Genomic DNA, 14,803 nt, shown 5'->3' on the forward strand with positions numbered 1-14,803 from the left:
GAAGTAGATAGTTTTTAGAGTGGGGAGACTCCATTGGTGAGCAAAGTCAGGAAAAATATTACAACTTATTTTTCTCCGTACAAAAGTGAACCACCCTAACTAACCTTCTTTCCTTGAAACAGAAATCCGGGTTATCCGCAGATGGTCTAGATCGCGAAATGACTAGTGTGTTGTTTTGCCTAAATCGCAATTAGTCTACATCGCAAACGGTCTAGAACGCAAAATGCCCACTTTTTATATCACCACATTTTACATAAGTAGGTGAGGTTCGTTAGGTATCTTCAAATGACCGAAGGCCAAACAGCAAAGAATAGGAGCCCGTCGACATCGCTATAAAGTTAAGATAATCGGAAAAAATAATTCGGGCATTTTGCGTTCTAGACCGTTTGCGATGTAGACTAATTGCGATTTAGGCAAAACAACACACTAGTCATTTTGCGTTCTAGACCATCTGCGGATAACCTGAAAATCCAATGGTAGGGGTGAACAGCGATGCGTAACATAGTCGTAACTATGCGCTTGAATCGGCACTACTTATGTCGATTTAGTGGCTAGGCAAATCGTGTGCGAAGCTGCAGTAGGTACCTATGCGATGCTAAGTTCGCTGAAAGCGATACGGAGTTGCCGTGAATTTGCCTGGAAAGCGCGTGCCTTCTAAACCGTAGTAGATCGTGGGTTGAGATATCTAGAAGTAGCTCAGGGTTCATACATCTCTTATATGCAAGACTATTAATGTACTTACCTACATTTTTAAACCTTAAAAACGCATTCAATCGCAGTAGGTAATTACTTTTCGCGTTGGCAAGGGAGCGATGAAAGAAAAACTTCATAATATAAATAGACAATATTATTGTATAAATTTTTGTATACATATCAATATGTTAATCAAATTAACTAATTACACTGACTAGATATAATTTAACTAAACCATTTGGCAGTTGTTGGCTTCGTTTCTCAACTTCCAGAATCTTGTGAACAACCTGTAAAATAACGCATTACAGTATTTTTTTTATTAGGCAGGTATTTAGGTAAGCCTTGAGTGGGATTAGGTTCGTCCACGTCAATTTACTGTCCATTTTAGAACAAGTAGGTCTCCCAATAAAATTGCTTAGGACCTCAAACTCAAGTTTTTTTTTCAATTATCTATTTTAAACCTTAGGGACACATCGACACAACGCTTTTAATATTTATTTATTTCTTTAAACTTTATTGCACAAAACATAATAATAATGTACAAATGGCGGACTTAATGTCTAATGGCATTCTCTACCAGTCAACCATCGGGCCAAACAGAGACATGTAAAAAATGGTATTTTTGGTATCTATGTAGGTACTGGTCACAATAATGGGCTTGATTTTAAAACAGATCGCGGCGCATATCATATTCATTTACATTTTCGTTAAATTAGCTTGTAAATGGTAATTTTTATAGGTATCTTACAGGAGTACAGGGAGGAATAGCTGACATTAATTACCTACTCCCATTTTTAAAAATTATCATAAGTACGAAATTATGCGATACAAGAAAGTTACCTAATAATGCCACAGTAGAATATAGATAAATAATAATTACCATTATAATGACCATGATCGGGGCAGTACAATATAGATAAATAATAATTACCATTATAATGACCATGATCGGGGCAGTAGAATATAGATAAATAATAATTACCATTATAATTACCATGATCGGGGCAGTAATGGCGGCGGCGCCGGCGGCGTCGCTGCACGTCGCACGCGTCTACGCATGTCTCTTCTGTCAACAAAACAACGGATTCTTAATACATTAGTAAGTACATAAAACACTTTAACCTTTTTCCAGGCCGCACTAATCTACAAGCTTTTCCCAAAAAATCCAAAAATATTCCAATAAATCTAACATTAATGATTTATTTGAAGACAAGTCACATTTCCCGAAAGTGCAAACTAATTTGAACCTAAGTCAGTAGGTCAATAGTATAAGGTCTATCTCGATTTTCATATTGATTGTCACCGTCACAAGGTACGAAATCGGTCATAAACTGACATCGTACATTTTATAGCATTTTCGGTGCAGCGGAGTGGTGTTAATAAACAATTGGTATCAACAATTTCAACCCTAATGATTAATTAGCGTTAATTACGTTAGGTAATGTTAACCTTAATTTACCATTTCAGTTGGAATTATCTACCAATTCCGTTAACACCTCTCCGCTGCACCAAAAATACTATAACATTTACGATGTCTGGTCATAAAATAATACTTTCGACCATACCAAGACAAATTAGCACCAACAAAACAAATAAAAGCGGCCACGTGCGAGTCGGACTCGCCCATGAAGGGTTCCGTAGCAGCAAGTACCAATAAAATTCCGGTTTACGATTTATGACGTATTAAAAAAAAAATACTTACTTGATCTCGTTCAAACCAATTTTCGGTGGAAGTTTGCATGGTAATGTACATCATATTTTTTTTTAGTTTTATCAATCTCTTATTTTAGAAGTTACAGGGTCAGGGACACACATTTTACCACTTTGGAAGTGTCTCTCGCGCAAACTATTCAGTTTAGAAAAAAAATATATTAAAAACCTCAACATCATTTTTGAAGACCTATACATACATACCCCACACGTATGGGTTTGATGAAAAAAAAATTCGTTTTTTTGTTCTATTTTTGTGTGAAAATCTTAATAATGCGGTTCACAGAATACATCTACTTACCAAGTTTTAAGAGTATAGTTCTTATAGTTTCGGACAAAAGTGGCTGTGACATACGGACGGAGAGACAGACAGACAGACAAGACGAATCCATAAGGGTTCCGTTTTTTGCCATTTGGCTACGGAACCCTAAAAAAGTGTCGTACCGTCGCAGCACGGCGGGCGCGCGGGCGGCGCGGCGGCGTCGTCATCATGGCGGGCCAGCGCTCGCAGCTGCAGCGTGTACGCGCGCGAGTCGCTCGCCGCGGGGCCCGCAAACGTCACGTACGGACTTATCTCGTACAAAACAAAAAGGTGTCGTACCGTCGCAGCACGGCGGGCGCGCGGGCGGCGCGGCGTCGTCATCATGGTGGGCCAGCGCTCGCAGCTGCAGCGTGTACGCGCGCGAGTCGCTCGCCGCAGGGCCCGCGAACGTCACGTACGGACTTATCTCGTACAAAACAAACAGGTGTCGTACCGTCGCAGCACGGCGGGCGCGCGGGCGGCGCGGCGTCGTCGTCGTGGCGGGCCAGCGCTCGCAGCTGAAGCGTGTATGCGCGCGAGTCGCTCGCCGCGGGGCCCGCGAACGTCGCGTACGGACTTATCTCGTACACATCTGTTTTATAAACAATAAATAATCATTGCCGTATTTCTAAACTGACAGTATTAAGAAGCTTGACTAGGCACAGTCAACTGTAAAAATATGGGTGTACAAATACAAATCATTTCAAAATATGTCCCATAACTCTTATGTCAGTGAATTAAAAACTATGGGACATATTTTTGAGTAAGTAGTCTACACCCATATTTTTACAGTTAACTGTACTTATTACGAAACAATTCTGCTACCGTAATTCATTAACCATTTAATCCCATGAAATGCTTTCGTAGAACTGTCCCGTCCACTGCCGGTTTATCTTCGCTGCGCCGACTACAATTTAATGTACAATAGTAATTATGCTGCAACTATTAATTGCTTTTGGAGATGTTATTTCTAGCTTTGCTTGTAATGGTGAATGAATATTTGCGCACACCGCGTAATATAATGTGTTCGTTAACCTTACAATAACTCATCATCATCATCATCATCATCTCAGCCTATATACGTCCCACTGCTGGGCACAGACCTCCTCTCATGCGCGAGAGGGCTTGGGCTATAGTCGAAGTCTTACAATAACTATTATTAGATATTATGATTATACATATGTAATAAAATTACAATAGCTACTCTTCGAAAACACGGAAAATATCTCCGTATGATCAGATTTTTTCATAATTGGTTTCATAGAAAAGTTCTCCCTAAGAGATAATATAGTGTAATCACAAAACAAAATAATCCGGTATAAATAAAAAATAAAACACTTTTAGGTGCTGTCACAAATCAAAGTTGCAAAGTTTAATTGTCCTTAAAAATACCTATGTCCTATGTCTATAAATAATGGGATCCTGGAATATGTATAATAGGGGCACCTATGAGACGCCCCACTGGTGCGTTGCGTTCATGGTGGGAAATAAATTCCGATACTACTATCTGATCTATTTACTTATAAGATTTACTACAATAAGCATCTCTTTATTTTCAGGGAGCCAGTGAGACTAGTTTTCCGAAGATTTGGTTTATATATGTATATTGATTCCTTGCCTGTAAGTTTATCTTATGACATACATTACAAATACAAATATTTATTAACTACATCAAAGTTAAAGGAATGATTCAAATGTTTTTTTTGCCAAAAAAAAACATATTCATGACATGAACAGATTGTTTTTTTTTCATTTAGCATCGTGTTAATGGTTATGAGTTGCGTCATGCCGACGGCATCGTGTGCACGAAAAAGTCCATCAAACTACGTTTGTTTAGTGATTGTTGTAAGTTAATTAATATATAGTCATTTTAAATTATGTTTTTCTTATTTATTCGTAATGCATGTTAATTATAAAAAAGTAATGTTTTGAAAAGATGTGTCCCGCCGAGTTGGTTGCCGGTCCCATATTGGGATACCCTCCTCCAAAATCTTCTCGAGGCATTTGACGTTCAATAGTACATTGTAGGAGAGGACGGAAAACCGCTAAAAGATGGACGAGTGAGTTCGAGGGCCGACACGTTAGTGGAGGCCCTCGAATAATACGAGTCCATTATTAGCGTTTCCGGCCGAGGCATTACATAGTGCTTTTCACGACTACTGTGAGGAAATAAGAAAACATTTGCATAACTATAAGTACTAGCCCATCGATTTCTCTGGTAGCAAATTACTAGCCACTGCCTGTACTGTCTCTTGAATTTCGGTAGGCGTCAGCGTAAGAATATCATTTTCTTCTCTAGAAGAACTCATTTTTATAGCAAGTGTAGATACGCGTTTCTTATATTTTTAGTCAAACACAATTTACACTATCCAATTCAGTAAGTATTTTCAGATCCCGCCTTTTTTACTTTTTTTACCACTTTTAAGAGGCGTTTTTCTGTTATTTGCTTCAAACCGACTCTAAAATTAAAAGCGTTTTTGCTAAAAAAACCACAAACTGCTACAAAAGTAAAAAAACGCCTTAAGCGTGAACTGAATGGATAATTGTTTAAAAAAAACCGGGCAAGTGCGAGTCGGACTCGCGCACGAAGGGTTCCGTACCATAATGCAAAAAAAAAACAAAAAAAAGCAAAAAGAAAACGGTCACCCATCCAAGTACTGACCCCTCCCGACGTTGCTTAACTTTGGTCAAAAATCACGTTTGTTGTATGGGAGCCCCATTTAAATCTTTATTTTATTCTGTTTTTAGTATTTGTTGTTATAGCGGCAACAGAAATACATCATCTGTGAAAATTTCAACTGTCTAGCTATCACGGTTCGTGAGATACAGCCTGGTGGCAGACGGACGGACGGACGGACGGACAGCGAAGTCTTAGTAATAGGGTCCCGTTTTACCCTTTGGGTACGGAACCCTAAACAACTTTTAAGTCGCACAAATATAATATCTAGTGTGTTTATTCTACCAAATAAAAGAGTGATGTATCTACACGAACATTTACAACAACTGAGCTGCCAGCCTAACAATAATTATGGTACGTATTAAATAACCCAGAGAACAAGGTTGTTAAATTAACTCCCCTGATAAAACCTCAGTTTTAGGGACAGTAATTAAAATCAAGGTCATATAGCCCTTCATTTGCGAAATAACCCCGTATAGGACTGAGCCCCAATTCATAAAGCGAGCATGTTTATAACGCGAACGAGGACAGGTCGTAATTGATCCCTAGATACAGCATGTAAAAAGAACACCGGTTCAGAAAGGTACCTATTTGTAGAAATAACGCCATCTATTCTTATTAAATTCGTTGGTGGTTGTTTCTTCAGAAAACTGACGGTCGTGATTTACTCGTTAACATTAATTAGACTTCATTACATCTAACAACTTAAATTCAAAAAACTAAAAAGATAGATAGATATACGGCAGAATCAATGTCAATGGCATTATCTTAACCATAATAAATATAATCTTAATAAAACATGCAGTATGCAAAATGATCTAATAGCTTAGAAAAGCAATTAGAAATTAATAGATGTTATACTTATACGTGATCTGGACAACTAGAGGAAGTTGTAGTGGTGGCTAGTAAACAAGATGGTATGCAAATTGTAGAGTGTGTGAGCCCGTTTTTATCCGACTACGACAATGCCAACAGAATAAGTAAATTTTAGCATCATTGAATTTACTTGATTTTAAGTACATCTGTAAAACAATGCTTGATTAATGCCCTTGGGAGGGGCGAGTTATTCAGATGTGATTAAAAAGCGTATTGCTTGCTGTGTAAGAAAACATCATATGAATTTTATGCTACCGGTTGTGAAGTGTCGAACTAAGAAGAACGTCTAGCTCTATCATTATTTGGGGGACTGGAGGGAAGCACGGTTGAAGTAGCCCCTGGTTGTAAGTGAAATGAAGGGGGTCTAGTGAAAGGTAATCTAGGCTAACGGGTCAAACGAGGCTTAGGCGCCGAGCGTATGCTAGCTTATTTATTTAACGCTCACACGAACTTCGGCGTTTGCCAAAACTAAATTTACGTTCACGGCTAGATATATAGACACTAGAGCTTAGTGTTGCTATATTTCACAGACCTAAGTTGAGGTTTAAACGTTCGTGAGTGCTTACTAATTGAAATTAGGGACCATACTATTTACTTTTACAGAAATAACGATTAAATAATGAATGAGGGTGGATCAAGTTTTTTTGTTGCTCTTATGTCCCGTTGTTCAAAGAACAATATTGGCACAATTAGAAGAAATGTTGTATCACTTGTATCGCATCCTGCTAACATGCTTAGATGGTTCATTAATCTCATTATGGACATTTAAAAATTGATTCAGAATACGTGGAATGACTATGCATGCAGAAAGTAAAATTTTAATATTGTGTTGACCAGCGGAAAAATCATAAAGTAATCTCAGTATTAGAAGCATTCTATGAAATTGTCTACCGTTGTCCCGTACAAACGCGAAGTTTCTGAAGATTTAAAGGTATAAGAGTTTTCTTTTCAATGACAAATGGTCAAAAATATGCACAGAAAAATAATCGCCTGCTTTAAATGCCGAGAAAAAAGTCGCAACACAGGAAGTAAAATGCGTTTGTACGGAACAGCCCGTGGAATGCTCCATTAATGGATGGCGGATGCACCATTAATGCATCCATTAATCCTGAGATTAGTCTATGTGTTGGGTTCCACCGTATATGTTTAAAATCAAAACATAACGAGGGGTTTATTAATTACCTGCCTATGAAATAATAATTTGATGGCTATAGCCGATACGATATGAAATCTCGTCAATTATTATGTCAGTGGGAAAGCAGAATGTGGACGTACATCTCTACCACTCTAGGAACAAAAAAGGGCCTAAGGGTTCACCTGGTGGGTCGGGCGGTAGTTTCGGCGTTTGGTGTGGGGGCGCTCGGTACGTGCCGCAAGTCGGCTTCTCGGCGCTCGTGGTCACTCGCGGTACGCCGCCGTCACTTCTGAACAGAAACAAATACTTGAAATACTTATGTAATATTTACTGGGGTAAGTAAGTGCAGAAATGTATGGAGAAGTATGCACTTTTAAGTAGTTTCTCCAGGATTAATGGGTCTCTTACGTAAATCCTTCCTCACATTCCATTCCTTACTTTACTTTAGCATATATAAAGATGAATTTTATTGTAAACTTTATTAAATTCAATTGTCAATGGTAATAAAGTTTACCTACATTATTCCATACCTTTAAAGTACATAATATATGTAGAATAAACACACTGCCTATGTTTAGTTTTCGTTAAACACAAACTTAATTTACAAAAGCACGAGTAATAAAACAGGTACATATGAAAACTGTTCTAATTTGATAAAGCCGTTTTCTGTGTTCTTTTCATGAAGCTTTGAGACGGGTGAAAAGAATGAATGCAGAACTTCATATTTAATTATTTCTGTTTAACTTTCATTATAAAACACAATTTTGTATTTGCTGTTTTAATTACATTTAAATAAGCAAGTATATATGTATAGTTTAGTTTATACCTAAACTTCGATCTTTCATACTGTAAGAGAAATATGGAAGAAATTTTTATTTGTTGTTAGGGTTCCGTACTCAAAGGGTAAAACGGGACCCTATTACTAAGACTTCGCTGTCCGTCCGTCCGTCCGTCCGTCCGTCTGTCTGTCACCAGGCTGTATCTCACGAACCGTGATAGCTAGACAGTTGAAATTTTCACAGATGATGTATTTCTGTTGCCGCTATAACAACAAATACTAAAAACAGAATAAAATAAAGATTTAAATGGGGCTCCCATACAACAAACGTGATTTTTGACTAAAGTTAAGCAACGTCGGGAGTGGTCAGTACTTGGATGGGTGACCGTTTTTTTTTTGCTTTTTTTTGTTTTTTTTTTTGCATTATGGTACGGAACCCTTCGTGCGCGAGTCCGACTCGCACTTGCCCGGTTTTTTTAGTTGTGTTTGGTCAAATTTTAATCTAAGATCCTTAACTGTATATATAAGTGTGTATTGTAGGAGATCATATCACTGCTATTTATGTTTACTCTTTTGAACCTTACTCTTTTGTGATAAGGCGAAAAATGTAAACTATTATGTTTGACGTCGACTGTACTATAGATTTTGATATAGGTATTAAGCAATTAACCTTACTTTCATTTCAATTGTGATTCATTTCACTAGGAAAGATTTATTTAAATACACCGTGTTTTTATTGAATTCCGTTAACTTCGGGGTATGGTTAAGTACGTTTAAGAGAACTAATTGGCATAGTTATTTTTTCAAAAAAGAATTTTTTTTTTGCCTTAAAAAAAATCAGTTTAAAAAGTAATTAAATGTAGCATATAGCGTAGTTGTAATACGGGCATTACATTTAACTCAACCAAACAATCGAAATCTTTGACATATCAATGTCATTTCGAATATCGATCGACCGAGATTGTACTTAAGTTTAGTAGTAAATGTATGAACTCATTCTAAACACTAATTAATATGTAAACCGGCCCTAAGGCAACTGTACACGCTTGTAGAGGCCTTATAGGAAAAAAATTAATTATTGAATATCTCCGAAATGGAGTTAATTAGAATATTAGTCTTTGAGAAAGTTACTTGATTTAAGCTCAGGAATGCACCCTTGAAATTAACGGAAATAAAAAAAAAAACACGGTGTATAGTTGTTTTTCACTTTATATTAACAGATTACGTATCAACAGGTACCCATCTAATACTAATACTATTAAGATAAAGGTAGACTCGTAGAGAAACATTTAATAATTACGACTACGTCCTTTTAAACTCTTAAATATTAAAATTAAAAATAAATTACCTTAATAAAAAGGCTACATCATATAGTAACAAAACTTATTGAAGACACGTATAGTGTAGGTATTTTAAAAACCAAACTCTCTGGTAGGTACTTACTTTATAGAGTGTGAAACATAAAAATAAGCAAGTAGAGTCTCCTCCGCGTAGTGTTCGCACCCAACCATAAATTATTTGTGATAGCGACTCGCTCCTGTAGCTCGGTTAACTTCGCTATTTTTCCACTAGGGAAAATACATTTTACATCTTACTACCCTTACGTAAGAGAAAACGGATGGGTTTTATATGAAGTTGAACCTTGCTGAATGTATTTGATGAGAAAACAAAGACACATTCGTATTTTTATTTGGAGTTATATTTAGATTTGTATATGTGCGTAGTATTTTTTTTATCAATTAATGCTACTTAATACGTAATTTTGATTGCTATGTTAATGAAACCGGCTTTTAGTAACAAAATTAGACATAATAAGAAATCCACACGTATTTAGTGTCCAGTTATAAATCGTTTGTTAATTATATTTTGTATTAATTAATTATTTTATTGTATAAAAACATGTTAATCAGAGACCCAGAGAAAAGAGAATCAGAGAGGTATGAATCTTGTACCTATTTATTATTTACACTTTATGCCATAAATTTAATAGAAACTAATATGAAATGCGTCATTTTATTTTTCTTCCCTATTGAAGTTAAACTTTTTTATAAATCTACTAGATATTTCTAAACTTTATCATCAGTCAATAAAGGTACAACGGCATAATCAACTAGGCAGTCACTGCCGCCACGCAATAAATTGCACCAAAGTCAAAGAACCCTCCTATTCCGAGGAGCAAAATCACATTTTTCTCTCAAGTCGTACATTATCCAAAAATACGGCGGGGATCCATAGCGGTGGCGTTATTACTTTAATATTTTCTGCTGGAGGACAGGCGATATTAAAACTCGTGTCATACGTCGTTAGCACGACAGACGTGAGAAGGGTCGATGGGTCTACGCTTAATTGTCGACAAAGAGGCCCCGTGTCAGCAACTCGTTTGCAGATCACAGACCTAACGATCCGAAGTGGGTATTTGAATATTTTTTCACGATTCGGCTCAACCTTAATTGCAGGCGAATGCATTTCAGGATTTGGCTGACTAAAGTCTTCAATTCTACTACGCACGGGTTGTACGAACACTAAGGGTCGGTTGCATCAAACAGTCTGTCACCGTTAAAGCGTTCGCTATTTTTTATTTGTATGGGAAATTTTATACTTCACTGCTGTTTGACGTTAATCAGTCTGTTAAATGTGGTTGGTGCAACCGGGCCTAAGAACGTATTATCTTTTTCTTTAGTTGTATGATATTCACATTTCATTTCTTAAATTACTTTTTGGAAAAAAAAGACAATAATATTAGCAATCAAAGTTATGTTTAACAATCTTGCCTTTCAAGTTTCACCTATAAATAGAGTATTTAATTCTCGAACAAGGTTTAAATGGATAATTTGTTAAGGTTTTGTGTTACCCGTGCGATGCCGGGGTGTGTCGCTAGCTACATATATTAATACTTAGCAATGTACATACGATATCGAATAAACAAAGATAGTTTACTATTAAAATGACGTACAATACACAATACAATACTCTTTATTGCACACCTCACATACACGTAGTTTACAATAAATGGACAATAACATAAACAAAGACAGTAGAGGTAACAACAGGACAGGACGTACCTTTTCCGTCTCAAAAGAATAGCTAAAATGGTCAATGCAGCCAGCGACAGGGCCGCACAAAGTGCTAATAACAAGGCCAGTTCTCCCGCCGTGGCCGGGAAGGGCGCGTCCACCTCCTCCGCGTAGCCGCCCTCGGCCGGAGTCGTGGTGAACTCATACACCTCTCGCGTCCAGCCCGCTTCGTTTGACGCGCGAGCTGCCACGCGATACCTCGAGCCAGGCGTTAAACCTAAGATAATAAGCCAGTGTCATATACTATTGCATAGAACTAATATTATCTGTAGCTACATGACCAAGTTCCGTTCCAGTACGTACCGCCCAGAATAACTTCGCCCCCAACAGGCACATCCCTCGCACCAGCAACGCCTGATCCAGCCCACTCCAACTTTAACGCCACGGGCCCACATCCCCCGTCCGTCCAACTGCTTGTGTCGAATCTTGCGTGTGTGGAGTTCACTCTAATCCACCTCGAGTCAGGAGGTGCGACGGGTGGCCCTCCGGTGGTACGAACCGCTATCTCTGTACCGGGTGGTCCGCCTGCGGACCCATAAGCCCTGTAAGCTGAGCCACAGCGAAGGTTTGGTAACGTCACCGGACCAGGGCTGGCGGCTAATATCCTCCATTCTCCCTAAAATAAATTATTGTGAAAGTTTCCATTCACTCTGATACAAGTACAAGTCAAAAGACAAATTTAAGGTTAGCTACCTCAGGAGCAGCAAGCCGCCAGTGTAAAGAATAAGATTTAGGCAGGGCATGCCCAGGAGCTCTTGGAGCTGGTCGCATATCAAGCTCAAGTTCCCTTGATCGAGCTTCAAGCAATGCCAGAGCTGGGGGTGCCGGCGGCCGTAGGACTACAACTCTCCACGTAGCTGAGTCAGAACCGTGAGGGTTTTCGGCGACGCACGTGTAGTTATCAGCGTGGGATAGTTCCAAGCCTGGAGAAAAAAACTAATTACTAAGTACTCAATTCAACTTGTCAACCTATTAAATACTGTCGTTGCATTTGTGACGACTCATTATATAATACCTCTAATAAGAAGAGCATCTCCATCCAGATGGAATGGCGATCGTGGGTGCAACGGACTGCCGCCTCTTAGCCATCGTTTAATTGGTGGTGGGGTCCCTCCAACGACGCATTTTAGTGATAAGGATCCGCCGGCAGCTCCAACCGCTACATCACCGAAGGAAGAAATCCGGGCAGGAGCTATAGAAGAAAAACATGGTTGTTGAGTTAGGTTAAGTAATATGTCTCACCAACGTCTAAAAATCTGAAAGTAAAATAATTGTAAAAAGAAAGTTTCAGTTCCGAAATTAATATAAATAAGCGTTGAGACTAGGGCTTATTTAAATGAAATTACGTAGCGAAGCAGGAAATAGAATTTAAATGCTAACTAAACTAAGAAAAATCGTATTTTGCTTACCATCATTCATATCTAAAGCGCTGGTCTCACAAGCCACGTCGCTTAGTCTTTCCCGGAGTGAAGGCTTCGGAGAGTATTGTACATGATTTGCTCTCGTTGCAAGCGTCTACTTACCTAAGGCACTGGTCTGACAGGCGACGGTGGTGGTAGGCGGTCCCTCGCCTGCGCTGGTGGCAGCGCGGACCCATGCTTCATACGTTCGACCGGCGCGGAGACCTCGAAGGGTTCTCATGCATTCTGTGTATACACCCTCGCCCTCGGTGCATGCGTTCACTCTGGTGGCGTTTGGCTCTTGTGAACTGTAGAAAAGTATCCTAATATACTTTTGCTGCCAAAATATAAAATCAACTTGGTTGCAACGGTAACAATTATTAATCTAAAAGTGTATATTGTTCGTTAATGGTTACTTATTCGCTTATTTAGTGTTAATCCAGAAATGTGTTTTGTCCGAGTCCAAGCACTAGATAAATAAAATTTACAGCCAGAGACCCATGGCCCAAACGATATGACACATATATATTATTTAAATTACAGTTTATAGAAAAGAGCCAAGGCCATAATTAAGATCAATTGTTTTACTAACCCTGACAAATCCTTCACGTACAATATGTACTGCGTCAGTCTTCCGTTGGGCTCTGGGGGTGGAAGCCAGGATGCCCTTAGAGACCGCTCGGCTAATGCTATTAGCTTCATGCCACCAGGTGCACTTGGTACTGAAACAATTAAATTTTACATCACTGCCTCGAGCTCTACATTCTTCGAAATCTTATTTCCAATTAATATTGAAACTGGATGGAAGAGATTGACAGTAAAATTGGAACATGCCACGTCTGCTATCCGTTTATTTGTCTCCGCTAAAAATGTATTAGAATCTACCTCGATCCATCTCGGTTCACTCACTTTCAGTATATTATGCATTAGGTATTTTTTTAATTACTTCTTATAATTGTTAATTATCATTATTTTATTTTACCATTATTTTTAATAGCCTAAGCAGGGCTTCGCATACGTTTCTTACAAAACATTTTTTAATCAAGGTTTTATCTGAATGTTAATTTTTTTGTAATGTCTCGTTTTCAACTATCCGTTAAATAACATTGTTATGTTTACACTAGTTGTTTGATATTATATACTAGCTGTTGCCCGCGACTTCGTCCGCGTGGAATCTTATCTTCAACATTTTACATCTTTAGTACCTATAATTTTCATATCCAAGCAATGTTGAAATTAAGTACTTTTCTTTTTTAGCAAGTTGTATGAAGTTTTAAATCAAGTGGATTTTGATGTTGGTTGCTGAAATTACTTTTCTTGTATTCTCATAATAGGTACCTATGCCCTTATACAAAGATTCAAGTTCCGCATTCCGCATACACAAAATACCTGATACAAACTTTCAACCCCTTTCTCACCACCTTGGGGGATGATTTTCAAAAATGCTTGAATTCGTTTTCATGTTTTTTTAATTTATTACCTTTTTTCCAAAAAGTTAAAGTTCCTAGCTTAAAATTAAATTTACACCCCAAGACGAATTTTCATCCCCTTTTTAGCTCCCTTAGGGATTGAATTTCCAAAAACGTTGCAATTCCTTTTTTTTGTAATCGGCTATTATGTCTTTCTAAGAAGTTTCAAAGCATTTGTAATGGATTCAAACTTTGAACCCCATTTTAACCCTGTTAGGGGATGAATTTTACAAATCGATGAAATCACTTTTATTGTCTTCTAATAATATCCCCAAATACAAAGATTCAAATCCCACGCTCGAAAAAATGCATGATATCCAACTTTCAACCCCGTTTTCACCACCATAGGGATGAATTTTCAAAAACGCTGAAATTAGTTTTCTTGTATTTTAATATAATAGCTTTTTACAAAGTTTCAAGTTCCTAGCTTCAAATAAAATTTGCACCTGAAGACGAACTTTCATCCCGTTTTTAACCCCCTTAGGGGTTGAATTTCCAAGAACGTTGCAATTACTTTTTTTTTGTAATCGGCTATTATGCCTTTCTAAGAATTTTCAAAGCATTTGTAATGGATTTAAACTTTGAAACCCATTTTAACCCTGTTAGGGGATGAATTTTACAATACGCTGAAATTACTTTTATTGTCTTCCAATAGTATCCCCAAATACAAAGATTCAAGTCCCACACTCG

General features: G+C 37.9%; 1 protein-coding gene across 1 annotated transcript in view; it reads right to left on the reverse strand.

Moving 5' to 3' along the window:
* Nucleotides 1–832: 832 nt before the first annotated feature.
* The window catches only part of LOC134667353 (cell adhesion molecule Dscam2-like), a 73,073-nt gene continuing 59,102 nt past the window's right edge, over nucleotides 833–14,803 (reverse strand). Inside the window, exons 25-34 of the mRNA XM_063524726.1 lie at nucleotides 13,237–13,366; nucleotides 12,768–12,952; nucleotides 12,260–12,436; nucleotides 11,938–12,167; nucleotides 11,548–11,860; nucleotides 11,233–11,461; nucleotides 7,575–7,681; nucleotides 3,159–3,296; nucleotides 1,688–1,759; nucleotides 833–980 (exon numbers count right to left, since the gene is read on the reverse strand). Of these exons, the coding sequence (XP_063380796.1) occupies nucleotides 955–980; nucleotides 1,688–1,759; nucleotides 3,159–3,296; nucleotides 7,575–7,681; nucleotides 11,233–11,461; nucleotides 11,548–11,860; nucleotides 11,938–12,167; nucleotides 12,260–12,436; nucleotides 12,768–12,952; nucleotides 13,237–13,366 (1,607 nt within the window). The 3' untranslated portion in view covers nucleotides 833–954. The remainder of the gene's footprint in view (nucleotides 981–1,687; nucleotides 1,760–3,158; nucleotides 3,297–7,574; nucleotides 7,682–11,232; nucleotides 11,462–11,547; nucleotides 11,861–11,937; nucleotides 12,168–12,259; nucleotides 12,437–12,767; nucleotides 12,953–13,236; nucleotides 13,367–14,803) is intronic.

This window comes from Cydia fagiglandana, chromosome 9 (genome assembly GCF_963556715.1).
Source record: "Cydia fagiglandana chromosome 9, ilCydFagi1.1, whole genome shotgun sequence".
Lineage (NCBI taxonomy): Eukaryota > Metazoa > Arthropoda > Insecta > Lepidoptera > Tortricidae > Cydia > Cydia fagiglandana.